At 41.2% G+C, this 26,181-nt stretch overlaps 4 protein-coding genes across 5 annotated transcripts in view; 1 reads left to right on the forward strand and 3 right to left on the reverse strand.

The window, feature by feature from the left end:
* The window catches only part of LOC112227181 (mesoderm induction early response protein 1), a 31,871-nt gene extending 14,640 nt beyond the window's left edge, over positions 1 to 17,231 (reverse strand). The window contains exons 1-6 of the mRNA XM_024392051.2: positions 16,620 to 17,231; positions 16,338 to 16,362; positions 16,010 to 16,149; positions 12,064 to 12,261; positions 8,912 to 9,044; positions 5,548 to 5,612 (exon numbers count right to left, since the gene is read on the reverse strand). Coding sequence (XP_024247819.1) covers positions 5,548 to 5,612; positions 8,912 to 9,044; positions 12,064 to 12,261; positions 16,010 to 16,149; positions 16,338 to 16,362; positions 16,620 to 16,655 — 597 coding nt within the window. The 5' untranslated portion in view covers positions 16,656 to 17,231. The remainder of the gene's footprint in view (positions 1 to 5,547; positions 5,613 to 8,911; positions 9,045 to 12,063; positions 12,262 to 16,009; positions 16,150 to 16,337; positions 16,363 to 16,619) is intronic.
* Positions 17,232 to 18,107: 876 nt separating this feature from the next.
* On the forward strand, positions 18,108 to 19,046 carry LOC112227180 (relaxin-3-like). Its single transcript, XM_024392050.2, has 2 exons — positions 18,108 to 18,380; positions 18,705 to 19,046. Exons 1-2 carry the CDS (start codon positions 18,203 to 18,205, stop codon positions 18,842 to 18,844), a joined length of 318 nt encoding a protein of 105 aa, XP_024247818.1. The 5' UTR covers positions 18,108 to 18,202; the 3' UTR covers positions 18,845 to 19,046.
* A 2-nt stretch (positions 19,047 to 19,048) lies between these two features.
* Positions 19,049 to 23,295, reverse strand: dynlt5 (dynein light chain Tctex-type family member 5). 2 transcript variants are annotated; one of them, XM_024392046.2, is made up of 5 exons: positions 23,155 to 23,295; positions 21,955 to 22,086; positions 21,526 to 21,617; positions 21,076 to 21,200; positions 19,049 to 20,368 (listed from the first exon to the last, which is right to left on the reverse strand). In XM_024392046.2, the coding sequence occupies exons 2-5, from the start codon at positions 22,065 to 22,067 to the stop codon at positions 20,165 to 20,167; spliced, it is 534 nt and encodes a 177-aa protein (XP_024247814.1). In that variant the 5' UTR covers positions 22,068 to 22,086; positions 23,155 to 23,295; the 3' UTR covers positions 19,049 to 20,164. The 2 variants fall into 2 exon arrangements, with proteins under 2 accessions (XP_024247814.1, XP_024247813.1); XM_024392045.2 differs by having other exon boundaries at positions 21,955 to 23,280.
* A 145-nt stretch (positions 23,296 to 23,440) lies between these two features.
* The window catches only part of LOC112226392 (SH3-containing GRB2-like protein 3-interacting protein 1), a 66,837-nt gene continuing 64,096 nt past the window's right edge, over positions 23,441 to 26,181 (reverse strand). The window contains 1 exon segment of the mRNA XM_042307812.1: positions 23,441 to 25,992. Coding sequence (XP_042163746.1) covers positions 25,970 to 25,992 — 23 coding nt within the window. The 3' untranslated portion in view covers positions 23,441 to 25,969.

The following is a 26,181-nucleotide window of genomic DNA, read 5'->3' on the forward strand; positions in this document are numbered from 1 at the left end:
ATCACCAATCTAAAATCAAATCTAGAGTCGGCTTTCTATTCCGCAACAAAGCCTCCTTCACTCACGCCGCCAAACTTACCCTAGTAAAACTGACTATCCTACCGATCCTCGACTTCGGCGATGTCATCTACAAAATAGCTTCTACTCACATCCGAAAAACCGAGGCTACCGAGTCTGCCGATAAGAATATGGTGATTGACAGAGTCGAAAGCCTTGGCAAGGTCGATGAAGACGGCTGCACAGTAAGACGGATATCGTTTAGTACAGCGTGGCTGAGGTGGAGAAGGTACGGTGGGATTCGAGATGGTCAGTGACCTGTTTGTTGACTTGGCTTTCGAAGACCTTAGATAGGCAGGGCAGGATGGATATAGGTCTGTAACAGTTTGGGTCCAGGGTGTCTCCCCCTTTGAAGAGGGGGATGACTGCGGCAGCTTTCCAATCCTTGGGGATCTCAGACGATATGAAAGAGAGGTTGAACAGGCTGGTAATAGGGGTTGCGACAATGGCGGCGGATAGTTTCAGAAATAGAGGGTCCAGATTGTCAAGCCCAGCTGATTTGTACGAGTCCAGGTTTTGCAGCTCTTTCAGAACATCTGCTATCTGGATTTGGGTAAAGGAGAACCTGGAGAGGCTTGGGCGAGTAGCTGCGGGGGGGGCAGAGCTGTTGGCTGAGGTTGGAGTAGCCAGGCGGAAGGCATGGCCAGCTGTTGAGAAATGCTTGTTGAAGTTTTCGATAATCATGGATTTATTGGTGGTGACCGTGTTACCTAGCCTCAGTGCAGTGGGCAGCTGGGAGGAGGTGCTCTTGTTCTCCATGGACTTTACAGTGTCCCAGAACTTTTTGGAGTTGGAGCTACAGGATGCAAACTTCTGCCTGAAGAAGCTGGCCTTAGCTTTCCTGACTGACTGCGTGTATTGGTTCCTGACTTCCCTGAACAGTTGCATATCGCGGGGACTATTCGATGCTATTGCAGTCCGCCACAGGATATTTTTGTGCTGGTCGAGGGCAGTCAGGTCTGGAGTGAACCAAGGGCTGTATCTGTTCTTAGTTCTGCATTTTTTGAACGGAGCATGCTTATCTAAAAATGGTGAGGAAGTTACTTTTGAAGAATGACCAGGCATCCTCAACTGACGGGATGAGGTCAATGTCCTTCAAGGATACTCGGGCCAGGTCGATTAGAAAGGCCTGCTCACAGAAGTGTTTAAGGGAGCGTTTGACAGTGATGAGGGGTGGTCGTTTGACTGCGGCTCCGTAGCGGATACAGGCAATGAGGCAGTGATCGCCGAGATCCTGGTTGAAGACAGCTGAGGTGTATTTGGAGGGCCAGTTGGTCAGGATGCCGTCTATGAGGGTGCCCTTGTTTACAGATTTAAGGTTGTACCTGGTGGGTTCCTTGATGATTTGTGTGAGATTGAGGGCATCTAGCTTAGATTGTAGGACTGCCGAGGTGTTAAACATATCCCAGTTTAGGTCACCTAACAGTACAAACTCTGAAGCTAGATGGGGGGCGATCAATTCACAAATGGTGTCCAGGGCACAGCTGGGAGCTGAGGGGGGTCGGTAGCAGGCGGCAACAGTGAGAGACTTATTTCTGGAGAGAGTAATTTTCAAAATTAGTAGTTTGAACTGTTTGGGTATGGACCTGGAAAGTATGACATTACTTTGCAGGCTATCTCTGCAGTAGACTGCAACTCCTCCCCCTTTGGCAGTTCTATCTTGACGGAAAATGTTATAGTTGGGTATGGAAATCTCAGAATTTTTGGTGGCCTTCCTGAGCCAGGATTCAGACACAGCAAGGACATCAGGGTTAGCAGAGTGTGCTAAAGCAGTGAGTAAAACAAACTTAGGGAGGAGGCTTCTGATGTTGACATGCATGAAACCAAGGCTTTTTCGATCACAGAGGTCAACAAATGAGGGTGCCTGGGGACATGCAGGGCCTGGGTTTATCTCCACATCACCCGCGGAACAGAGGAGGAGTAGAATGAGGGTGCGGCTAAAGGCTATCAAAACTGGTCGCCTAGAGCGTTGGGGACAGAGAATAAAAGGAGCAGATTTCTGGGCATGGTAGAATATATTCAGGGCATAATGCGCAGACAGGGGTATGGTGGGGTGCGGGTACAGCGGAGGTAAGCCCAGGCACTGGGTGATGATGAGAGAGGTTGTATCTCTGGACATGCTGGTTGTAATGGGTGAGGTCACCGCATGTGTGGGAGGTGGGACAAAGGAGGTATCAGGGGTATGAAGAGTGGAACTAGGGGCTCCATTGTAAACTAAAACAATGATAACTAACCTGAACAACAGTATACAATGCATATTGACATTTGAGAGAGTCATACAGTGAGGCATACAGTAATCACAGGTATTGAATTGGGAGAGCTAGTTCTCAACTAGCTTACCTGGTTAAATAAAGGTGAAAAAAAAAAATATATATATATATATATATATATTGACATAACCAGAAAGGCTGCTCAGCAAGGAAGAAGCCACTGCTCCAAAACCACCATAAAAAAGTCAGACTATGGTTTGCAACTACACATGGGGACAAAGATCGTACTTTTTTGGAGAAATGTCCTCTGGTCTGATGAAATAACAACAGAACTGTTTGGCCATAATGACCATTGTCATGTTTGGAGGAAAAAGGGGGAGGCTTGCAAGCCGAAGAACACCATCCCAACCGTGAAGCACGGAGGTGGCAGCATCATGTTGTGGGGGTGCTTTGCTGCAGGAGGGTCTGGTACACTTCACAAAATACATGGCATCTTGAGGAAGGACAATTATGTGGATATATTGAAGCAACCTCTCAAGACATCAGTCAGCAAGTTAAAGCTTGGTTGCAAATGGGTCTTCCAAATGGACAATGACCCCAAGCATACTTACAAAGTTGCTGCAAAATGGCTTAAGGACAACAAAGTCAAGGTATTGGAGTGGCCATCACAAAGCCCTGACCTCAACCCTATAGAAAATTTGTAGGCAGAACTGAGAAAGCTTGTGCGAGCAAGGAGGGCTACAAACCTGACTCAGTTACACCAGCTCTGTCAGGAGGAATGGGCCGAAGTTCACCCCACTTATTGTGGGAAGCTTGTGGAAGGCTATCATAAACGTTGGACCCAAGTTAAACAATTTAAAGGCAATGCTACCAAATACTAATTGTGTGTATGTAAACTTCCGACCCACTGGGAATGTGATGAAATAAATAAAAGCTGAAATAAATCACTCTACTATTATTCTGACATTTCACATTCTTAAAATAAAGTTGTGATCCTAACTGACCTAAAACAGGGAATTATTACTAGGATTAAATGACAGGAATTGTGAAAAACTGAGTTTAAATGTATTTGGCTAAGGTGTATGTAAACTTCCGACTTCAACTGTATTAGCCCATAGAGAGAAGCACGAGATTGAACTTCACTCAACTTTCTAGAGCAGTGGACATCAACCGTTGGATCTCCAAGGCATTCCTAGTCGATAGCCAAACATTTCTGTAAAAAACAAACAATGATACAGCCTTGTGTTCCTATTTGTATGTGTCTCAGCTGTTTTCGGTAGGTGCATCCGATTCAGCTGCCCTGCGCACTGGGTAAGCAACTATTGCCATTTTGAACCATTTCACGTGTCTCCGGGCCGGCCGAGAAATCAAGTGCACTATAGGACTAACGCTGGCCAATCGGATGGCTCAGATTACCGTGTCTGCAGTAACGTAGCAGGCATAAAAGTCCACCTGGCCGTGCTGCTGCTCCAGTTTCAACTGTTCTGCCTTATTATTATTCGAACATGCTGGTCATTTATGATCATTTGAACATCTTGGCCATGTTCTGTTATAATCTCCACCCAGCACAGCCAGAAGAGGACTGGCCACCCCTCATAGCCTGGTTCCTCTCTAGGTTTCTTCCTACGTTTTGGCCTTTCTAGGGAGTTTTTCCTAGCCACCGTGCTTCTACACCTGCATTGCTTGCTGTTTGGGATTTTAGGCTGGGTTTCTGTACAGCACTTTGAGATATCAGCTGATGTACGAAGGGCTATATAAATAAATTTGATTTGGAATTGATTTGATAAAAGGCGGCTACAGCAAATGTGATACTTGAGATTTCAAAACGTTTAAAACCATGACTTTTGCATGAGGCAGAAAGTTTCACCACAACTGGAAGACGGTGTCCCTCTATTGTCAGTGTCAGTGGAGGAAAAGGAGAGTGGAGGGATGCTGACTGACCATCAGATGCAGCAGGGGTGCAACTTTGGTTTTAGAAGTGGGGGGCATAACCTGCCGGTGGGTCTGGGAGTCCCCCCCCACAGAATTGTTTTGGCCATCTAAAGCTAATTTTCTGCATTTCTACACAATCCAATATGCCATCTCTATTTTGAACAACAAAAAGTAAGTAAAAATGCCCACAGTCATAAAGCTAAGGAAAGAGATTATTAAATATGTTTAAGTGATTGATAAGACTGAACTAGATCCATGATAATTCAATAATCAATATGGTGTCTCACCTTGAACCAATAGCCTAACACATGAACTCTTAAAAAAACAGAATTTAAAAAAAAAAGAGACTTTTGATAGTTTTTTATTAAGGCATCCTCTATATCAAATTTCAGCCAGAACAGCCCAGCCAGCCAGCCCAGCCAGCCAGCCCAGCCAGCCAGCCCAGCCCAACCAGCCCAGCCAGCCAGCCAGCCCAGCCAGCCAGCCCAGCCAGCCAGCCAGCCCAACCAACCAACCCAAGCCGCCTGCACACCCGAACCCCACCAGTCTAATACATAACTTAACCCTCCCAACAACCCCCCCCCTTTTTATTCCCAAGAGAAAGGCTTGGAAACAAAAGTACAAATAACATAAAAAAATAACACATACACCTCAAATATATATTAACAGACAAACAGCAAATCCCCCATATAATTAATCTCATAGACCTAAAGGTACTGTAGAGCTCTTCTTACTTGCACACAATATAGCTGGGTTGCCCCATCCTGTCTCTAGGGGTCCACAGCCCTGTATCGCCCCAACCCAATACACCCCACTCAGCTTTAGTATCTTAGAGAAACATTCATTATTGGTTTCAGGTGTGTTAGGTTAAGTCCAGAGTAACAAGAGTACAGCAGACCCCCAGGGCCAGGCCTTAGCAAGCCCAGCGGCTAGGGTTTGACGTCGTAATGTTTTCAATACAGACTACTTTTGTCGTACTATATTCCATATGCGGCATCCAGACATAGTTTAAAAAAATGTTTTATAGTAGGCCACTCTGGTAGACCTACATTATGATCAAATAACCACAGTAGCCTACTCGGCCACTGTTAAAAGCAGTTACAGCCTCAGTGTTCACAGTAAACGCGCACTGGAAGTTCCATAGGATTTTCCACAACGTTTATGTTTGCCCTCAGCAGATCTAAAATTTGCTCAGTGCCCCCCAAAAATTAGGTGGGAACATTGGTGTAGTGGCTTTGCTGGCATGCATCTAAAAACAAAAAAGTTGAGTTCGCCACATCGAGATTTACATGCTAAAATCGCCACTGGAACTACCACATCTAACGAATGATTAAAATAATATATTTACCTTTTTCCAATCCTCAGAAGGGACATAATTTTCATCTTCTTCTGACTCTTCCTCTGCATCCTTATCTGAAACAACATTTGGCAGTTTGTCTCACCGTTTCCACACCGTTTCCACACAGCAGCTCTCATTTTGAACCACTGGGTTAAAATGCATAAAGTGCCTTCAGAAAGTATTCACACTCCTTGACTTTTCCCAAATGTTGTTGTCTTACTACAGCCTGAATTTTAAATGGATTAAATTGAAATTGTGGCACTGGCCTACACACAATACCCCATAATGTCAAAGTGGAAAATGTTTAGATTTCTTTCTTTTTTTTGTTTACAAATTAATAACAAATGAAAAGCTGAAATGTCTGGAGTCAATAAGCATTCAAAACCTTTGTTACAGCAATCTTAAATAAGTTCAGGAGTGAAGAAAAATCGGCTTAACAATTCACATAAGTTGCATGGACTTACTGTGCACAATAATAGTGTTTAACATTCTTTTTTGAATGACTACCTCATCTCTGTACCCGACACATTAAATCATCTCAAGGTCCCTCAGTCAAGCAGTGAATTTCAAACACAAATTGAACTACAAAGACCAGGGAGATGAGTAAAAAAAATAATAAAGCAGACATTGAATATCCCTTTGAGCATGGTGAAGTTATTGATTACACTTTGGATGGAGTATCAATACACCCAGTCAATACAAAGATAGACGTTCATCCTAACTCAGTTGCCGAAGAGGAAGGAAATCGCTCAGGGATTTCACCACGAGGCCAATAGTGACTTTAAAACATGTTACATAGTTTAATGGCTGTGATAGGAGGAAACTGAGGATGGATCAGCAACATTATAGTAACTCCACAATACTAACCTACATGACAGTGAAACTGAATATTGTACAGAATAAAAATATTCCAAAACATACATCCTGTTTGCAATAAGGCACTACAGTAAAACTGCAAAAAATGTGGCACAAAAATGTAGTTTGTGTCCTCAATACAAAGGGTCATGTTTGGGGAAAATCTAACATCACAGAGTACCATTCTCCATATTTTCAAGCATAGTGGTGGCTGCATCATGTTATAGGTATGCTTGTCATCAGCAAGGACTAGGGAGTTTTCTAGGATAAAAAGAAACAGAACAGAGCGAAGCACAGACAAAATCCTAGAGGAGAACCTGTTTCAGTCTGCTTTCCAACAGACTCTGGTAGAAAAATTCACCTTTCAGCAGGTCAATAACCTAAAACCAAAGGCCAAATATACACTGGAGTTACATACCAAGATGACATTGAATGTTCCCGAGTGGCCTAATTCTTACAGTTTTGACTTAAAATAACTTGAAAATCTATAGCAAGACTTGAAAATGGATTTCTAGCAATGATCAACAACCAACTTGACAGACAGAGCTTGAAGAATTTTAAAAAGAATAATGTGCAAATATTGTACAATCCAGGTGTGCAAAGCTCTTAGAGACCCAAAAAGACTCTTAGCTGCAATCGCTGCCAAAGGTGATTCTAAGATGTACAGAGTAAGGGGAGTGAATATTTATAGTACCAGTCAAAAGTTTGTACACACCTACTCATTCAAGGGTTTTTCTTTATTTGTACTATTTTCTACATTGTATAATAGTGAAGTCATCAAAACTATGAAATAACACATGGAATAAAAAGTGTTAAACAAATCCAAATATATTTTAGATTCTTCAAAAGTAGCCACTCTTTGCCTTGATGACAGCCTTGCACACTCTTGAAATTCTCTCAACCAGCTTCATGAGGTAGTCACCTGGAAAGCATTTTCAACAGTCTTGAAGGAGTTCCAACATATGCTAAGCACATGTTGGCTGCTTTTCCTTCACTCTGCGGTCCAACTCATCCCAAACTGTCTTAATTGGTTTGAGGTCAGGTGATTGTGGAGGCCAAGTCATCTGATGCAGCACTCCATCACTCTCTTTCTTGGTCAAATAGCTCTTATACAGCCTGAAGGTGTATTTTGGGTGATTGTCCTGTTGAAAAACAAATGATAGTCCCACTAAGCCCAAACCAGACAGGAAGGCGCATTGTTGCAGAATGCTGTGGTAGCCATGCTGGTTAAGATTGTAATTTTATTTAAAATTCAAGGCAGACAGTGTACCCCATCAGCAAAGTACCCCCACACCTCCTCCTCCATGCTTCACGGTGGGAACCACACATGCGGAGATCATCCGTTCACCTACTCTGCATCTCACAAAGACACGGCGGTAGAAACCAAAAATCACAAATTTGGACTCAGACCAAATGACAGATTTCCACCGGTCTAATGTCAATTGCTCATGTGTCTTCGTCCCATCAAGTATTTTCTTATTATTCGTGTCCTTTAGTAGTGGTTTCTTTGCAGCAATTCAACCATAAAGGCCTGATTCATGCGGCCTCTTCTGAACAGTTACTGTTGAGATGTGCTTCACTTGAACTCTGAGGTGCAATCTGAGGTGGAGTTAATTGCTGATTTCTGAGGCTGGTAACTCTAAAGAACGTATCCCCTGCCGCAGAGGTAACTCTGGGTCTTCCTTTCCTGTGGCAGTCCTCATGAGAGACAGTTTCATCATAGTGCTTGATGGTTCTTGAGACTGCACTTGAAGATACTTTCAAAGTGCTTGACATTTTCCTTGTTGACTGACCTTCATGTCTTAAAGTAATGATGGACTGTCATTTATCTTTGCTTATTTTAGCTGTTCTTGCCATAATATGGACTTGGTCTTTTGCCAACTAGGGCTATCTTCTGTATACCAACCCTACCTTGTGACAACACAACTGAAAATGTCTCAAACATATTAAGGAAAGAAGTCCCACAAATGAACTTAAAAAGGCACACCTGTTAATTGAAATGCATTCCACGTGACTACCTCATGAAGCTGGTTGAGAGAATGCCAAGTGTGTAAAGCTGTCATCAAGGCAAAGGGTGGCTATTTTGAAGAATCTAAAATAAAAAATATCTATATATATTTTGATTTGTATAACACTTTTTTGGTTACTACATGATTCCATATGTGTTATTTCATAGTTTTGATGTCTTCACTACTATTCTACAATGTAGATAATAGTAAAATAATAAAGAAAAACCCTTGAATGAGGAGGTGTGTCCAAACTTTGGACAGGTACTTTATGTACTTCATTTTCAATACATTTACCAACATTTCTAGAAACATGTTTTCACTTTGTCATTATGGGGTATTGTGTGTAGATGGGTGAAAATATATTTAGTCCATTTTGAATTCGGGCTGTAACAACAACATGTGGAATAATTAAAAGGGTATGAATACTTTTTGAAGGCGCTGTAGAACAAGATCTCACAAACAATCCAATATAAAAAGCGTGTCTCGGTGAGGGAAACAAAGATGCATACTTTCGAAGTACTTGAGGGTCTGTGATCCGCGTATCAGCTCTGCCTTGCCGTGGGATTTGACGGAGCGCGTGCGACCCTCGCTGGACAACTGGTTCTCGTTCCCCATTCCTGACGAGATCTTCACCCTCTCGGTCTGAACACACACACACACCCCAAAGCATTACACACAATTTTTCCCCCCCAAAGGTACATTCAAAGAAGCCCCTTTGCAAGGGTGTCCACCCACTCTGCCCAGAGTGGGAGAAAACACTCTCCCTTCCTTATGTTATAAACTATAAAAAGGGCACTGAAGAAGGCAGTGATGCCGAAACGTTGGTGATTTACCCAATAAATGACTGAGAGTTATATATATATATATATATATATATATATATATGAGAGTGCGACAATTTTTATAGTTTATTCGTCGTTAGTGAGCAACTCCACACAAAGTAATTTTCTGGGTGGGCGCCAGCTTGTATTTTTATCCTTATGTTATAAAAGACATTTTACCAAGACAAATACGATTCTAAATGATCTAAATCTCTAACATATCACTAACAGTATATCCAAAAAAGTCTGATTTCATAACCTAAAAAAAAAAAAAAAGACCCCGTCTTTCAAAGATAATTCATAAAACTCCCAACAACTTCACAGATGTCCATTGTAAAGGGTTTAAACACTGTTTCCCAAGCTTGTTCACTGAACCATAAACAATTAATGAACATGCACCTGTGGAACGCTCGTTAAGACACTAACAGCTTACAGACAGTAGGCAAATAAGGTCACAGTTATGAAAACTTAGGACACTAAAAAGAGGCCTTTCTACTGATTCTGAAAAACACAAATGGAAGATGCCCAGGGTCCCTGCTCATCTGCGTGAACGTGCCTTAGGCATGCTGCAAGGAAACATTGAGGACTGCAGATGTGGCCAGGGCAATAAATTGCAATGTCCGTACTGTGAAATGCCTAAGACAGCGCTACAGGGAGAAAGGACGGACAGCTAAGAGCCTGGATCTCAATCCCACTGAGCATGTCTGGGACCTGTTGGATCGGAGGGTGAGGGCTAGGGCCATTACCCCCAGAAATGTCCGGGAACTTGCAGGTGCCTTGGAGGAAGAGTGGGGTAACATCTCACAGCAAGAACTGGCAAATCTGGTGCAGTCCATGAGGAGGAGATTCACTGGAGTACTTAATGAGGCTGGTGGCCACACCAGATACTGACTGTTACACATTATTCAATTTCTGTTAATCATATGTCTGTGGAACTTCTTCAATTTATGTCTCAGTTGTTGAATCTTATGTTCATACAAATATTTGCTGAAAATAAACACAGTTGACAGTGAGGGGGTTTCTTTTTTTTGCTGAGTTTACATCTGATAATAAGCACCAAGCTCTGTTGACAGAGATACAGTGGGGCAAAAAAGTAGTCAGCCACCAATTGTGCAAGTTCTCCCACTTAAAAAGATGAGGCCTGTAATTTTCATTGTAGGTACACTTCAACTATGACAGACAAAATGAGAAAAAAAAATCCAGAAAATCACATTAGGATTTTTTATGAATTTATTTGCAAATTATGGTGGAAAATAAGTATTTGGTCACCTACAAACAAGCAAGATTTCTGGCTCTCACAGACCTGTAACTTCTTCTTTAAGAGGCTCCTCTGTCCTCCACTCGTTACCTGTATTAATGGCACCTGTTTGAACTTGTTATCAGTATAAAAGACAACCTCAAACAGTTACACTCCAAACTCCACTATGGCCAAGACCAAAGAGCTGTCAAAGGACACCAGAAACAAAATTGTAGACCTGCACCAGGCTGGGAAGACTGAATCTGCAATAGGTAAGCAGCTTGGTTTGAAGAAATCAACTGTGGGAGCAATTATTAGGAAATGGAAGACATACAAGACCACTGATAATCTCCCTCGATCTGGGGCTCCACGCAAGATCTCACCCCGTGGGGTCAAAATGATCACAAGAACGGTGAGCAAAAATCCCAGAACCACACGGGGCGACCTAGTGAATGACCTGCAGAGAGCTGGGACCAAAGTAACAAAGCCTACCATCAGTAACACACTACGCCACCAGGGACTCAAATCCTGCAGTGCCAGACGTGTCCCCCTGCTTAAGCCAGTACATGTCCAGGCACGTCTGAAGTTTGCTAGAGAGCATTTGGATGATCCAGAAGAAGATTGGGAGAATGTCATATGGTCAGATGAAACCAAAATATAACTTTTTGGTAAAAACTCAACTTGTCGTGTTTGGAGGACAAAGAATGCAGAGTTGCATCCAAAGAACACCATACCTACTGTAAAGCATGGGGGTGGAAACATCATGCTTTGGGGCTGTTTTTCTGCAAAGGGACCAGGACGACTGATCCGTGTAAAGGAAAGAATGAATGGGGCCATGTATCGTGAGATTTTGAGTGAAAACCTCCTTCCATCAGCAAGGGCATTGAAGATTAAACGTGGCTGGGTCTTTCAGCATGACAATGATCCCAAACGCACCGCCAGGGCAATGAAGGAGTGGCTTTGTAAGAAGCATTTCAAGGTCCTGGAGTGGCCTAACCACTCTCCAGATCTCAACCCCATAGAACATCTTTGGAGGGAGTTGAAAGTCCGTGTTGCCCAGCAACAGCCCCAAAACATCACTGCTCTAGAGATCTGCATGGAGGAATGGGCCAAAATACCAGCAACAGTGTGTGAAAACCTTGTGAAGACTTACAGAAAACGTTTGACCTCTGTCATTGCCAACAAAGGGTATATAACAAAGTATTGAGATACATTATTGTTATTGACCAAATACTTATTTTCCACCATAATTTGCAAATAAATTCACTAAAAATCCTACAATGTGATTTTCTGGATTTTTTTCCCCTCATTTTGTCTGTCATAGTTGAAGTGTACCTACGATGAAAATTACAGGCCTCTCATCTTTTTAAGTGGGAGAACTTGCACAATTGGTGGCTGACTAAATACATTTTTTTTTTTTACTTCATCAGCAAATTTGTAACAACTATACATTTCTGACTGAATGTGTCAACCATGTTGGCTGTAAAATATGTAGTGATGCTTTGTAACAATCATATTAGAACAGTAAGGTGCAAACAAGCATTCCTTCTTTATGACTGTGTTGGTTGAGATCCTGTTATTTCAGGAGACTCATGGCACCCACCTTATTCCTCTTCAGCTCGCCAGTGTTTCTACTGCTTTCATCATTGTCCACATCCTCCTCTTCCTCCTCTTCCTCATCCTCCAACTCCTCTTCATCCTCAAAGTCTTCCTCCTCCTCTTCTTCATCCTCTCCATCTGCAGGTGAACCGCCGCCACATCCGTACATACTCAACAACTCATGAATGGGCATCTCTCCCTCCTATGGCACAAATGGAACAACAAAAAATCCCTTTTGTTACACACTGAATTTAGTGGATTACCCTTAAAAATCGACTAACATAAATCACTGGCAAAACTTTGCAATAATAGGGATCAAATAGTCTATATATACACAGTACCAGTCAAAAGTTTGGACACACTCATTCAAGGGTTTTTCTTTATTTGTACTATTTTCTACATTGTAGAATAATAGTGAAAACATCAAAACTATGAAATAACACATATGGAATCATGTAGTAACCAAAAAAATGTTAAAACAAATCTAAATATATTTTATATTCTTCAAAGTAGCAACCCTTTGCCTCGACAGTTTTGCAGCTTCATGAGGTCGTCACCTGGAATGCATTTCAATTAACAGGTGTGCCTTACTAAAAGTTTCTTTCCTTCTTAAAGCGTTTGAGCCAATCAGCTGTGTTGTGACAAGGAAAGGTTGGTATACAGAAGATAACCCTATTTGGTAAAAGACCAAGTCCATATTTTGGCAAGAACAGCTCAAATAAGCAAAGATAAATGACAGTCCATCATTACTTTAAAACATGAAGGTCAGTCAACAAGGAACATGTCAAGAACATTGAAAGTATCTTCAAGTGCAGTGGCAAAAAACATCAAGCACTATGATGAAACTGTCCCTCATGAGGACCACCACAGGAAAGAAATACCCAGAGTTACCTCTGCTGTAGAGGATAAGTTCATCAGAGTTGCCAGCTTCAGAAATGAGCAAATAACTCCACCTCAGATTGCAGCCTAAATAAACTCTTCACGGAGTTTAACTAACAGACACATCTCAACAGTAACTGTTCAGATGAAACTATGTGAATCAGGCCTTCATGGTCGAATTGCTGCAAAGAAACCACTGCTAAAGGACACCAATAAGAAGAAGAGACTTGCTTGGGCCAAGAAACACGTACAATGGACATTAAACCTGTGGAAATCTGCCCTTTGGCCTGATGAGTCCAAATGTGAGATTTTTGGTTACACCAGCCGCTGTCTTTGTGAGACGCAGAGTAGCAGGGATGCAAACCGCTGAGGGCCCAAAAATTTGACTTTTTTTTGGTTGCACTGAAACATGCAAAAAAAAATCCCTGCTAGGGGGAAAATGCAGGTTTTAACAAATTAAACAAAGAATATGACATACATGATCAGTCTCGGTGTGTAAAATAAAAAGTGGTTAATATGAACCTAACTCACAGCTAAAAAATGTTTAAAAAAGCAATCCAATGTTATTTGTTGCCTAAACTTTACTGCAAATGACACTTAAGTCCTGAGAAAAAAACAATACAGTAATATTGCAGTTACCATGACAGCCTTTATAATAGAATGTTTATAATGGAATGCTTGTGACAACACACATCTAACTATTGCACTTTGGGAAAAAAAAACATCTTAAAGTAGAACTAGAATGAAACAGGCATTCTATTTTTGCTCTATTATAGTGGCCACTAAAGTAGACATCGATCAAGTGCACAAGGCTACATGTGTGCAAAATCGTTCAATGTGTAAAAAATGAAATAATCCCAACTCACTCTCACACGTGTTACTGTCAAGTTCAACGCAACTAAAGCAATATCTTTGGGCTACACTGCACATTATTACACTCTCTGCCGGTGGACATCTGTTCTACAATGTGCCAGCAGAGCATGATACCCTTTATTGGCATAATTCATCTCTTTCAGGCAGAGAGTACATGGTAGCATCCATCTTAAACCAGGCCCAGCTCCACTTCATCCCTGAATCCATCTTAAACCAGGCCCAGCTCCACTTCATCCCTGAATCCATCTTAAACCAGGCCGAGCTCCACTTCCACTTCATCCCTGAATCCATCTTAAACCAGGCCCAGCTCCACTTCATCCCTGAATCCACCTTAAACCAGGCCCAGCTCCAGCTCCACTTCATCCCTGAATCCATCTTAAACCAGGCCCAGCTCCAGCTCCACTTCATCCCTGAATCCATCTTAAAACAGGCCCAGCTCCAGCTACACTTCATCCCTGAATCCATCTTAAAACATGCCCAGCTCCAGCTACACTTCATCCCTGAATCCATCTTAAACCAGGCCCAGCTCCAGCTCCACTTCATCCCTGAATCTACTTGTTTAACAAGCAACGCCTCATTTTCACCTAATTCTCTCATTACGAAAATTAACCACATAGTGTAGAGGGAAACCATTAGCTCACAGATAGTTCATTGGCTAGTTAACATTTCACAGACTCCCAGGGTCCAGTAAGCAACTAACGTGTTATAACTTGAGGAACGGCAAGGAGTCGTATACCAGTGAATACTATAGCGATTTGGTTGGGTTACTAATATTAGCGCATCTAATGCTATAACGTTAGCTGTGTGACTTTATTAGCCAGCTAATTTTCACACCATAAACTAAATTATATGATCAGTTAAGTTGGCCGACGTGAGTAAGACCTTTAAACAGGTCAACATACACAAGGCTGCGGGGCCTGACACATTTTCAACATGTCCCTCATTGAGTCTGTAATACCAACATGTTTCAAGCAGACCACCATAGTCCCTGTGCCCAAGAACACAAAGGCAACCTGCCTAAATGACTACAGACCCGTAGAACTCAAGTCCGTAGCCATGAAGTGCTTTGAAAGGTTGGTAATGACTCACATCAACACCATCATCCCAGAAACCCTTAGACCCACTCCAATTTGCATACCGCCCAAACAGATCCACAGATGATGCATTTTCTATTGCACTACACACTGCCCTTTCCCACCTGAACAAAAGGAACACTTATGTGAGAATGCTATTCATTGACTACAGCTCAGCGTTCAACAGCATAGCACCCTCAAAGCACATCACTAAGCTAAGGATCCTGGGACTAAACACCTCCCTCTGCAACTGGATCCTGCACTTCCTGACAGGCAGACCCCAGCCACCCCAGTCATAGACTGTTCTCTCTATTACCGCATGGCAAGCGGTACCGGAGTGCCAAGTCTAGGACAAAAAGGCTTCTCAACAGTTTTTACCACCAAGCCATAAGACTCCTGAACAGGTAATCGAATGGCTACCCAGACTATTTGCTTTGTTTTTCCTATAGGACAATGACCCAAAACACACCTCCAGGCTGTGTAAGGGCTATTTGACCAAGGTGAGTGATGAAGTGCTGCATCAGATGACCTGGCCTCCACAATCACACGACCTCAACCCAATTGAGATGGTTTGGGATGAGTTGGACCGCAGAGTGAAGAAAAAGCAGCCAACAAGTGCTCAGCATATAGTATGTGGGAACTCCTTCAAGACTGTTGAAAAGCATTCCAAGCGACTATCTCATGAAGCTGGTTGAGAGAATGCAAAGAGTGTGCAAAACTGTCATTAAGGCAAAGGGTGTCTACTTTGAAGAATCTAAAATATTTTGATTTGTTTAACACTTTTTTGGTTACTACACAAGTCCATGTGTTGTTTCATAGTTGTGTGTCTTCACTATTATTCTACAATGTAAAACATAGCACAAATAAAGACAAAGCCTTGAATGAGTAGGTGTGTCCAAACGTTTGACTGGTACTGTATATAACTAACAGGTTACTGTCCACGGGGCCATATTCATTAGAACATGAATACTGTAGCAAAAAGGTTTGCAACATAAAACAAAAACAAATGTTTCATCTTGGACACATTCAGGTAGTCTCTCCCTGTTTCAGTTCATCTTCTTCCAGTGCATGAATACAACCCAGGATAACTTTCAAACCACAAAATTAAATGATTTTGAGACGCACCCGGGCAAGGTCGTCGATCTCATTGCTAAAGTTGGTCTCTCCCTCGAGCCTCTCCTCCTCTTCCAGTGTGCGTTCGTCGTCAAAGTCGTGGACGAGCATATCTGCTGAAAGATCAAACTCATGGTCCTCTGCTGAACCTCCTGAGGAAAAAACACACCAGGAAATTTTAAGAGGAGATAGTCGATGAAATAGTGCTTCATGGTTTATAACGAAAATATTATTATGACAGTGGGACTTGTTCCGACCAATTTTACTTCATACGTGTTAATGTTCTAATGAGGATTTTTTTAAATGGCACATTCATTAGAAAACACACAATAATATTTACCTGGGCTCGTACTCCCAACGGAGGGCTAAAACAAAACTCAAGATTAGTCAGAACCACATACACAAGTACAACACACGTAGCTGTAACTTTGCTGTAACTTTTCGGTTCAGAGATATTTTCAGTAAATTATGCGGTTTTCTGGACGAGGCCAATGTCGTCTACAGACAAAAGGCCTGAACAAAAACATAAATAGGAACTACGATACAGTAAACGGATCATCCGTCTGCTAACGTTAGTAGGGTAGTGGATGGAAGGCAAAGTAAAAGCGCGCCTGAAACTTACTACTGGCTCCTCGTTGGCTAACGCCGACGTAAACATTTATATCAGTGACAGTAGTTTTTTTTGGTGGTTGTAAACAAGGAGACCTCTGATGATCAGGCCAGCATTGAAACAAGTCAAATCAGACATTTCAAGTGAGCGACAATCAAATGGATTGTTCTCTCACAATGTGGACACTTTGAATGATAGATAGCTATTTGCTAACCCACTGCCTCAGTTAACTAATCACATAATTACTTAGCTACATAGTGTCGCTTTCAGTACGCAGAATACCACCAGGTCAACAACAAAAAATGCAATAGCATTCGAGAATATGAACTTTGATCGTTTTCGAGTGACGTTAACGCTCGTAGTCAGCCAAGCTTCCCCAACAATAGCTACGTAGCTAGCTTAGCATAGCCATCGCGCTAACTAGCCAGGCATCATCGCTAAAACTGAAGTTTGCAAAATAGAATTTATGGAAATGAGACAAGTTTAATATTTTAAAATGTATATCGCTTCTCCGTATTTTAGTACATATTTATCGCTTCTCATTTTGGGCCTGTGCACCCGACAGAATCAACTCTATAAACCTAAAAACATTCTTATTTTCCCGAATATTTATTGGACTTTGCGTCCTACCTCCGCCATGTTTGAAATCCTGTAGGGTCACACTGGGGGTCAGCGATTTCCCGGATAGACTTGTGCTGCAGGCCGTGCTATCTGGGATCCTTGGGACGTCCCTTCCCCATTGAAGTTGGAATTTAAAATGGTTAGGGTTAGTGTAAAGTTAGGAGTTAGAGTTACTATCTTGATTTACAATCTTCTTCAAGAGAGTGTACAAGAAAAATAACGTAGCTACAAACATGGGTGTAATTTAGCTATCACCAAAATTAGCAGACCATAACTTGATGTTATACTGATAGGGCTTCACATAGACTGTTACCTTTTTGGAGGAGAAATACAAGTTTATTGCGTTTGTTTTTATTGAAACTTGATTTAACTAAAACTGTGAAATAGTGGTAAAGGGAACCGTTTTTCACAGAAGTGTGGTTGTCATAATTTCAAGGGATTATAGTTCTACCTATGTTTCTTATTGCTATGAAAATGTAATGGCCTACAATTACCTGCATTTAATTGAGGTACTAATTGAGGAGCAAATATGAGTAACTCAGAAAACAGACCAAATATTGTGAGATCCAAAAATGCTGTCAAGTCCTTTCTTGGAATTGTTGACATTATGATGAGAAAATTGCCACAAATACCACTATGTTGCTATGTGGACGGCCATTGCCTGAATCTGTTTTTACGATGGCCGGATATCTATATCTGTATCTATATCAAGATACCCTCATTAAGGAACACTTTACCAGAGCATGGCAATAAACTGTCTCTCACTATCAAAAAACAAAATCTCATCTGCAGATGATGATTACCAGATAGGAGGCACATCACCATCACAGTACGTATGACACATCTGAAAAGACTGTAGGAAAGCATGACTAGAGAGCCTATATAAAAAGGGAGACCACACAGGTGTCTTCAGAGAGACAGAAACGGTGTGTATTGAATCAACAATCTACAGCATCTTGATCCACGGAGCCACCATGAAGTCCCAGTTGTTCTCTCTGCTGCTGCTGTGTGTGCTGTGTGTAAGGGAGGTTCGATTGGAGGATGCTGCGACTGTGAGAGCTGTGCGGCTCTGTGGACGGGAGTTCCTGAGGGCCGTGGTGTACACCTGTGGAGGGTCAAGGTGGAGAAGGCTTCCAGTAGAGGACATAAATGGTCAGTATCACAGAATTATATAGAGCTGCATGATATTCTATCTCTATGGTCGTACTCATTATTTGAAAATCAGTGGCATAGCAGTAGCATCTGTTACAAAATTAGAAATATAACTCAAGTATTTTGCTATATGCCATAATATAAATTGAATGATAAATCATCATTCAACCTGCAGCTATGATGTGTGCTAAATGTTTGTGAAGTTTTATAATAGTTTGCCAGAGAAACAAGCAAGAACAGACACTGGTTGCCCATTGCAGTATGTACATTAACAGGTTAGAATATTATGAAACATTAATAACAGTTGGTGTTCTGGTTGTCCAGGAAGGGTGGACCAGAATGGTCTGAAACCATGGGGGGCTGAGCCTGTGATGGACCAGAGACGACGAGACTTGAACGAAGCCCTGACCACCGTGTGCTGTCAACTGGGCTGTCGGAAGAGCGACCTTACAATCATGTGCTAGGGGCCAATGCGCAGGCATTGGCGACTTGGCGTTAATGTTTGTTGGAAAATAGTCCTTATTCAATATAGTTGTTTGGCTTCAATGGATGTCAGCTAAAGATATCATTACTTCCAATTACTTTCATTTACTTTTATCATGACTTTCAATGAAATTCCCCCATTGATCTTATCAGCAATAAAAACTGGACTTGTAACCATTGTGATAACGCCTCAGATGTCTTTATTATGGTTGACCTGACTTTTATTCATTCAACAAGAGGCAATACATGTTGTACAATGGGCCATTTTAGCTAACCAAAGCGAATGGGTTACATTCAGCAAGTAGACATTTTGACTGGACAACTGTACAAAATCAACAATCTATTCAGAAAGTTATGACAAGACCAGCAAATTATTTCAACAAGTTATGACACTGAAAACCCATATGAGTCATCAGTTCAATAACACTTCCACTGAATGAGGTCTATATGAGAATTGAACAGACTTTGCCTCTCAGGATGAAACTTCAGAAACATGAAACTTCAGACTATTTTTCTTAAGTTTCTTAAAAATATAAAACATGCTCTAAAAAATCTGAGAACAATATTCAAAATATGCTAGAAGACAAGACAGTGTGTGACGATGTGCCACAGTGATTGCAAAAGCTATTTGAGATTTAAATGATCAAGAAATGCTGTATTATACAGTATTTGTACGTTATTACACAGACAAGAACATATGTAACCAAAATGAATCATTTCCAGAAAGATATTCAGACTATGGTATGAACTTATTTCCTTTTTCCTGAGACTATATTGTTATTGCCTCTGATACTTCCTTGATACGTACAGTCTGTTTGATAAAACCACAATGCTCTAGGCATGACCTTCATTTAAAGGTTTCCTAGCACTCTCCATGATATGCAAATGAACATCATACACATGATAGACCATTTGGAATACCCACAGTCTATGGTACGAACACAGAAATAGAACATAGGTCATTTGGTACACTTTACTTGAAAGCTCGGTCATAGGGATTACATAAGACAGTCGTGACAATGACATTACAGTCTGTGTCACTTTATGGCTATCGTCTTAACACTGTCACGACACAAGCCAGTTGGCTAGCTTTAAGCTTGCCCAATTAGCCGATCGAAACATTATTTGAGTCATTTACAGTTGTCATAAACAGACACCAACAGTCGTGATTTTAAAAAAATCGAATCTATTATGTCATGCTTATAACACTGTTATGTAGCCCTTATGACAGACTACATAAGACTATATAGGACTTGAGTACCCACAGTCCAAGACAGTCATCTGTGACCATGGGTGATGACTCACTCAACGTAAACAGCGTAGACGTTGGCCACGGCGAAGAGAGAGCTGTTCTTGAAGGAGTGTGAGGAGAAGGTATCGTTGGAGGAGTCCCACAGACAGCGGCTCCCGATGCGCATGTTCTGTTCACTGAGCTGTCCGATGCTGATCAGAACAATGATCTTATAACGGGGAACCATCAGATCCTTCACCCTGGCTTTGATCACCTACAGGACAAGGAAGAGTCACAGACTGAAAGGGAAAAAGGAACTCTAGCAGCTATTTAAATCTCAGCCGGACTATTTTTGGCAAGCGGGTGTTTTTTGTGGCATGACTGTGGCCATATACACTGTAAGGTGTATCAGAGAGCTGTTGATTAAGCTATTTCTATGTTAAGATCAACCATACATGACAATAAAAAAAGTCCATGGAAATTCAAGCCAAAAGATGCAAGACTAGTGCCTGACAATTTGTTAAGACAACTTTTCATAATTGTTTTATTTTACCAGGCAAGTCAGTTAACAACAAATTCCTATTTACAATGACGGCCTAGGAACAGTGGGTTAACTGCTTTGTTTAGGGGCAGAACGACAGATTTTGACCTTGTCGGGGATTCGATCTAGCAACCTTTCGGTTACTGGCCCAACGCTCTATCCACTAGGCAACCTGCCACCCCATGGCAGGGCAACGGTAGGGCAACGATTTTAGCTTTTGCTACGATATGACCATAGGAGTTGGCAAGATAGCAGATCTGGCTAGGGCAATGATATAGGGGTTGGTGAATGTAGAAGCAGTCTAGCATCTAGGCTACCAGTTACCCCAAATTGTACCAATACCACTCTTGTCTGAAATAATAACAAAATAAAAACTCACTAATAATTTAATGAGTTCCTCTGCATAAGCAAAGGCATTATTTAATGACAATCAATATTACCTCAGATATGGTCTTTGTCATCTGCCGACAGAGCTCAGCTTCATACTTCTCTTCTTGCAGGTAACTGTCGAGCACATCCTTCAGGATGTCATTGACCGTGAGAACAGGGAAGCGTCTATGTGGTGCTATTCAAGAGGGATGGCATAATGTTTCATACACTTTTACACTAATTCCATGTAGTTACTGAGTAACCACAATGGAATTATTCAATTATAATCCAAGTAGCTTCCAGGCTTCCTCACCGAGTGATGAACGAGACCTCAAATTATGGTAACGTAAGGCTATAGTAACCCAACTAACCACTCCTTCAAATGGGAATGTCATTATTAGCCTGATCCCAGGTCTGTTTGTGCTATCTTGCCAACTCGTATGGTCATTATCATGCCGAACAGAGACAGATCTGGGACCAGGTTAGCACTGGTTAACATGTGGTGAAAATAAAGGTCTCACCCAATTGGAAGGTGTTCTCCATCTGTACTGTGGGTCGAGGGTTATCGTCATGGTGACCAGGCTCATCGATATAGGACACGGTGCTTATAGAACTGCAAGTCATGATAGATACGTATTCAGATACAGTGGAAGAACATCAAAAGGTCTGTGTTTGAGAAGTTGTCCTCAACCACTGATAGAGGGTCAGATAGTTTTCCCTCTCCCTAACGGTTGTATTAGGTTAGGATTGGGAGTAGGGCATCTACTGATCTGATCCTAGATCTGTGGCTAGGGCAACTTCTACCTTATAAATTTGAATGCAACTTTAATATCATGAGGAAAAATCTCCCGTCAGAGAAAATAGAATAACTAATTGATCTGGATAAATAAAATAAGTAGAAAATTCTTCAATAGTTTGTGCTAAATGCTTAACTTCAAAAGAGTACTCACTCCTTGATCTTGCCCCCTGTTTCCTTGGCTCTGACATCATGGCTGCCAAGGGATGACACACTACCTCTCTTCTTCAGAAGACGAGCTGCCTTTTCTTTAGCTAAATCAGACATTACTCTACCTGCTGTCTAGCTACTCATAAGGGGGAAGCTTTGTATTAGGCACCTAAGCACATTCAAGGCTACAATTATTTGTGTATCATATAGTGTGGTTGATGGTAACCATGTCAACACAAAGAGATAAATAATAACACATACAATACATTTATCAGTTCCAACTAAGTAAACAGTATAGTAGCTATAGGCTTAAATTAGCCATTAGGAGAATTCAGTCTCCTGATAGAATGTGTGTAATGCAGAATGCACTGAACAGGGCAATACAGACCTACTGTTGTGCCGACTTGGAAAATGGTTTCTCCCAAAATGGGCAAACTTGCTCAGTTGTAAGACAACTGATCAAGGAGTGTATTCATTATGACTTGCAACGGAAACCGTTTACTGTCTAACCATTCAGTGCGTGTTCGTAAATTCAATCTGGAGTGCCAGAATGCACTCAGAGTGTGCTCTGGGCGTTCGTAAATTCAGAGTGTTTTCATATTGTCCGTTTGTAGTTTAAGAGCGTTTGTCTCTCGGAGTGTTCAGAGCGCACACTGGACGCTTGATCCGAATTACTTCCAGACACGAATGAAAGAACACCTAACTCTGACCATTTTACTTGCCCTAACAGAGCTGGTTAGGCTGTTTTCATGTTATCCAGAGCGCCGGTGACTGTAACTGTGCTGCTTGCAACAATGATTAGTTACGCTTTTTTAACACCGGCCATATTCAACAGGGGGTCGTAAATTCGTCAGCGCTCTGGCACACTCAGACGAGAGTGCTCTGAAATCGGAGTAGATAGCCAGAGTGATTTTACGAACAGTTATAAACCAAATGGAAGCAAGGAGAACAAACGAACCGAAACGGGGAGGGACCTACCCGAATTTGTCCAATATAAACTCTCGTTTTTGTTGCAAAACGTTTTGAACATAATGTATTTTTTTGCAACATAATCTGCGTTATGAATACACCCCAAGCGCAACAGTTCACCCTTTAGCCCAGCTACACAGACAGCAGCAGAATGTTGCAACCTGTGTATTCCAAAGTTCTACAAGCAGAAACATTGAAACCTTTTTTTTTCAGCTGAAAATAACAACACTCTTACCTATTCAGAATTCACAAGTCAAGGCAGAAACATTGTAGCGATCCAGCGCATTGTGTTGTCCTGACAACCGTCCGTTTTGGAGGAGGGGTTTCCTATCCTGCACCAACTGCATTCATCGGGTTTTTAAAAGGACTCTGTACCGTTTGGCGCGCGCAATACAACTGACAACAACAACAACGCAATGCACATTCAATAGACTATCCAAAAGAGTAGTGTATATTCATCTGCGCCTGTAACATTGGAAAATGTACAAAATAATAATAAAGACATCCATTTTCATTTCCAATATTCTCCAATTCTTTATTACCAAGTAAAACAGGTATTACATTATATTAACTTTTTATATATTTACTCTTAAAATCTTTGGATGGGAAATGTACATGGTATGTTTGCATATTCAGTGTCCTATGCAGTGAATAAAATACTGACAGAAAAAACGTTTATTTGTGAATACTTTTTAAAGAGCCAGTAAGGCTCAAACAAATAAATAAAATATTGCAACCAGGACAAAAAAACTAAAGTTGAAATACATTTACCATAGTTATTGATAATATCAAGGATTAAAAAGGCTCTTTTGTCATTGGTCGCGACTCATTTTGAATATACTGATTTGGAAATCAGTAACAACAACGTGAGGTAATTCTATTACCATTGTCATAAAGTGAAAATAATACACTAACATTATTTCTCCTTGAGATGGGCAGGAGCAAAACAATTACAGTTACACAAATGTATTTGTTGTTGGTGTGCAAGTCGGGAGGAAACCTAGGAGGACGTTACTTGCAATAGTATCGTGGAAGTTTGATAATGTTGTTGTGGATTCATGCCAAAGGTCAAAGGTTTAAAAGTTAAATCTTCAGGTGAAAGGTCAAACACGATGACATGACTAGAAGTTACAGTAAAAACAATCACATAGTACACGTACTATAACAGACGTAGGTCTGAATGAACCTGGTTACATTAGACTGAACGCTACACTCACTACTGTTTTCTTTACCCAGTCTAGGTCAGAATAGCATTGGAATAGGAGGGGAGGGGGGACTCTTTTGTATGCTGCTGGACATACTAAATGTCTTGAAATAAATGAACTAGCATTGTAGAGTAAAAAAAGGTTTTAAAAAAACAAACACTTTTGAGTAACGCAGATTGGGACAGTCAGTATTTAACAAGAAATCCGCGTTAGAAATAAAACAAAACAAAAATGTGTTCTGTAATGTATTGTAAAGGCTATCACCAACCGTATAACATATATCTGATTTGACTAACACAGAATCACCCATATGTCCAAAGGGATATATGAAGAAGCTTCTTTCATATTTACACTTTTTTTTACAAATAGATTTTCAATATACTGCTATTAGAAAATGATAAAACATCTATTAACTCCACATGGTGGAAAAACAAGAAACATAACATTAGGGGCTTCCGTTGAATATTCATTATTATTATATTTTAGATAAATCATTCTTGAAGCACTTTTCCATCTTCTTTGATGTCCCCCAGTTATACTTCCCAGCGGGCAAAACTGGTTGAAATGACCTCATAAAGACCTACTTCTAACCAGTAATTGATGTAATTCTAGCATTTACATTTTAGTCACTTAGCAGATGCTCTTATCCAGAGCAACTTACAGGAGAAATTAGGGTTAAGTGCCTTGCTCAAGGGCACATCTGCAGATTTTCCACCTAGTTGACTTGGGATTCAAACCAGTGACTTTTCAGTTACTGGCCCAACACACTTAACCGCTAAGCTACCTGCCACCCTAACCAGTTGTAAAGATGTCATTTCAACCAGTTATTCTTGATTAGGACTCCTGGACACAACTCTAAGGGACAAACAGAATTCAGAAGGAAATGTAATCTGGTCCAAGGCAACTCTGCTATTCAGCCTGTAAGGTCAACTGCTTTGTTTTTGTCATCCACAAATCAGGAAAACAATATGAACCATTACATTACATGAACCACTTGACCTCCCAGCAAAACACACAACCACCACATACATAATAACGCTGTCTGTACGTTAACTCCAAGTTGTGGGCCTCAACGTGCTGGTGCAGTACCAGCTGGTACCATATCAGTTGAATCAACCCAATAAATAAAAGAAAAACATCCAAATGTCATCCTAACCCTGCACGTGGAGTTCTGGTCATAATCAATTGTTATGTCATAATCAATTGTTCTTGTCATAATCAATTGAATTATCAATGAATGACAACAGTGTCTATCTATTCACATAAATCTGTCCAGTGCATCTTCCATCCATCACCCATTCACATAGAATTCTTCTCACAGATACGGCTGGATTACTGTATGTGCTGCCAATGATAATTGACTTTGCTAAATGGGAGTAAATGTGTCGAATCCATTATCTTTCATTATGATTTCTAAATGTTTTATTGATTAGGATGCCCAATAGCCGACGCCAATGGTGACAGCTAGTCTTACTGGGGTCCGACACATAACGAAAACATTACAGACAAAAGATTTTACAATTGACCTCAACAACCCTCAAGGTGCACAAAACGAGAAAAAAAACAGTGACTACTTGCATAAACTCCAACAGTGCGACTACTGTATTTGAGTGTGTTAAAACATAAAGCAATACCCTGGTGAACCCTGGTGGACAGTGCGTATTACATCACATCCTGTTGTTGCTGCTATGTCATCAGTTACCCCTCCCTGCTCAAGCGTTAGGTTTCAGACGTTTCTCAGTTGGTAACTTGTATCGAATGAAGAATCCATAAAAAGTCTCTCATCATCCTCACAGGCAAAAGCCATCGTATGGTTGAAAGGGTTTCATTTTACAACAGTGGTGACTAGTTGTCCGCCAGATATTTCCCTGTAACGGAAACACAAGCAGAGTATTCAGTCAGGGGAATTCCAACTGTTTGCTATTGCCAAAGTGTTGTCGTCTTGCTTTGTTTTCATGGTCAGGCAACAACGTCACATTCAGGGTTAGAATCAATACAATTTCAGTTCAGTTTCAAACGGGGCCCATGATCTCAGAACGTGTGACAATGACCATGGA

The sequence above is a fragment of the Oncorhynchus tshawytscha genome, linkage group LG28 (genome assembly GCF_018296145.1).
Source record: "Oncorhynchus tshawytscha isolate Ot180627B linkage group LG28, Otsh_v2.0, whole genome shotgun sequence".
In the NCBI taxonomy this organism is placed as follows: domain Eukaryota; kingdom Metazoa; phylum Chordata; class Actinopteri; order Salmoniformes; family Salmonidae; genus Oncorhynchus; species Oncorhynchus tshawytscha.

What these genes read in the sequence shown, in the direction of transcription:
- LOC112227180 (XM_024392050.2), top strand. Translation starts at nt 18,203, where the DNA reads ATGAAGTCCCAGTTGTTCTCTCTGCTGCTGCTGTGTGTGCTGTGTGTA. An exon ending in TCCAGTAGAGGACATAAATG is followed by an intron (nt 18,381 to 18,704) that starts GTCAGTATCACA and finishes CTGGTTGTCCAG; the next exon opens with GAAGGGTGGACCAGAATGGT.
- dynlt5 (XM_024392046.2), bottom strand. Translation starts at nt 22,067, where the DNA reads ATGTCTGATTTAGCTAAAGAAAAGGCAGCTCGTCTTCTGAAGAAGAGA. An exon ending in ACAGGGGGCAAGATCAAGGA is followed by an intron (nt 21,618 to 21,954) that starts GTGAGTACTCTT and finishes CATGACTTGCAG; the next exon opens with TTCTATAAGCACCGTGTCCT. An exon ending in TGACAAAGACCATATCTGAG is followed by an intron (nt 20,369 to 21,075) that starts GTAATATTGATT and finishes CTTGTCCTGTAG; the next exon opens with GTGATCAAAGCCAGGGTGAA.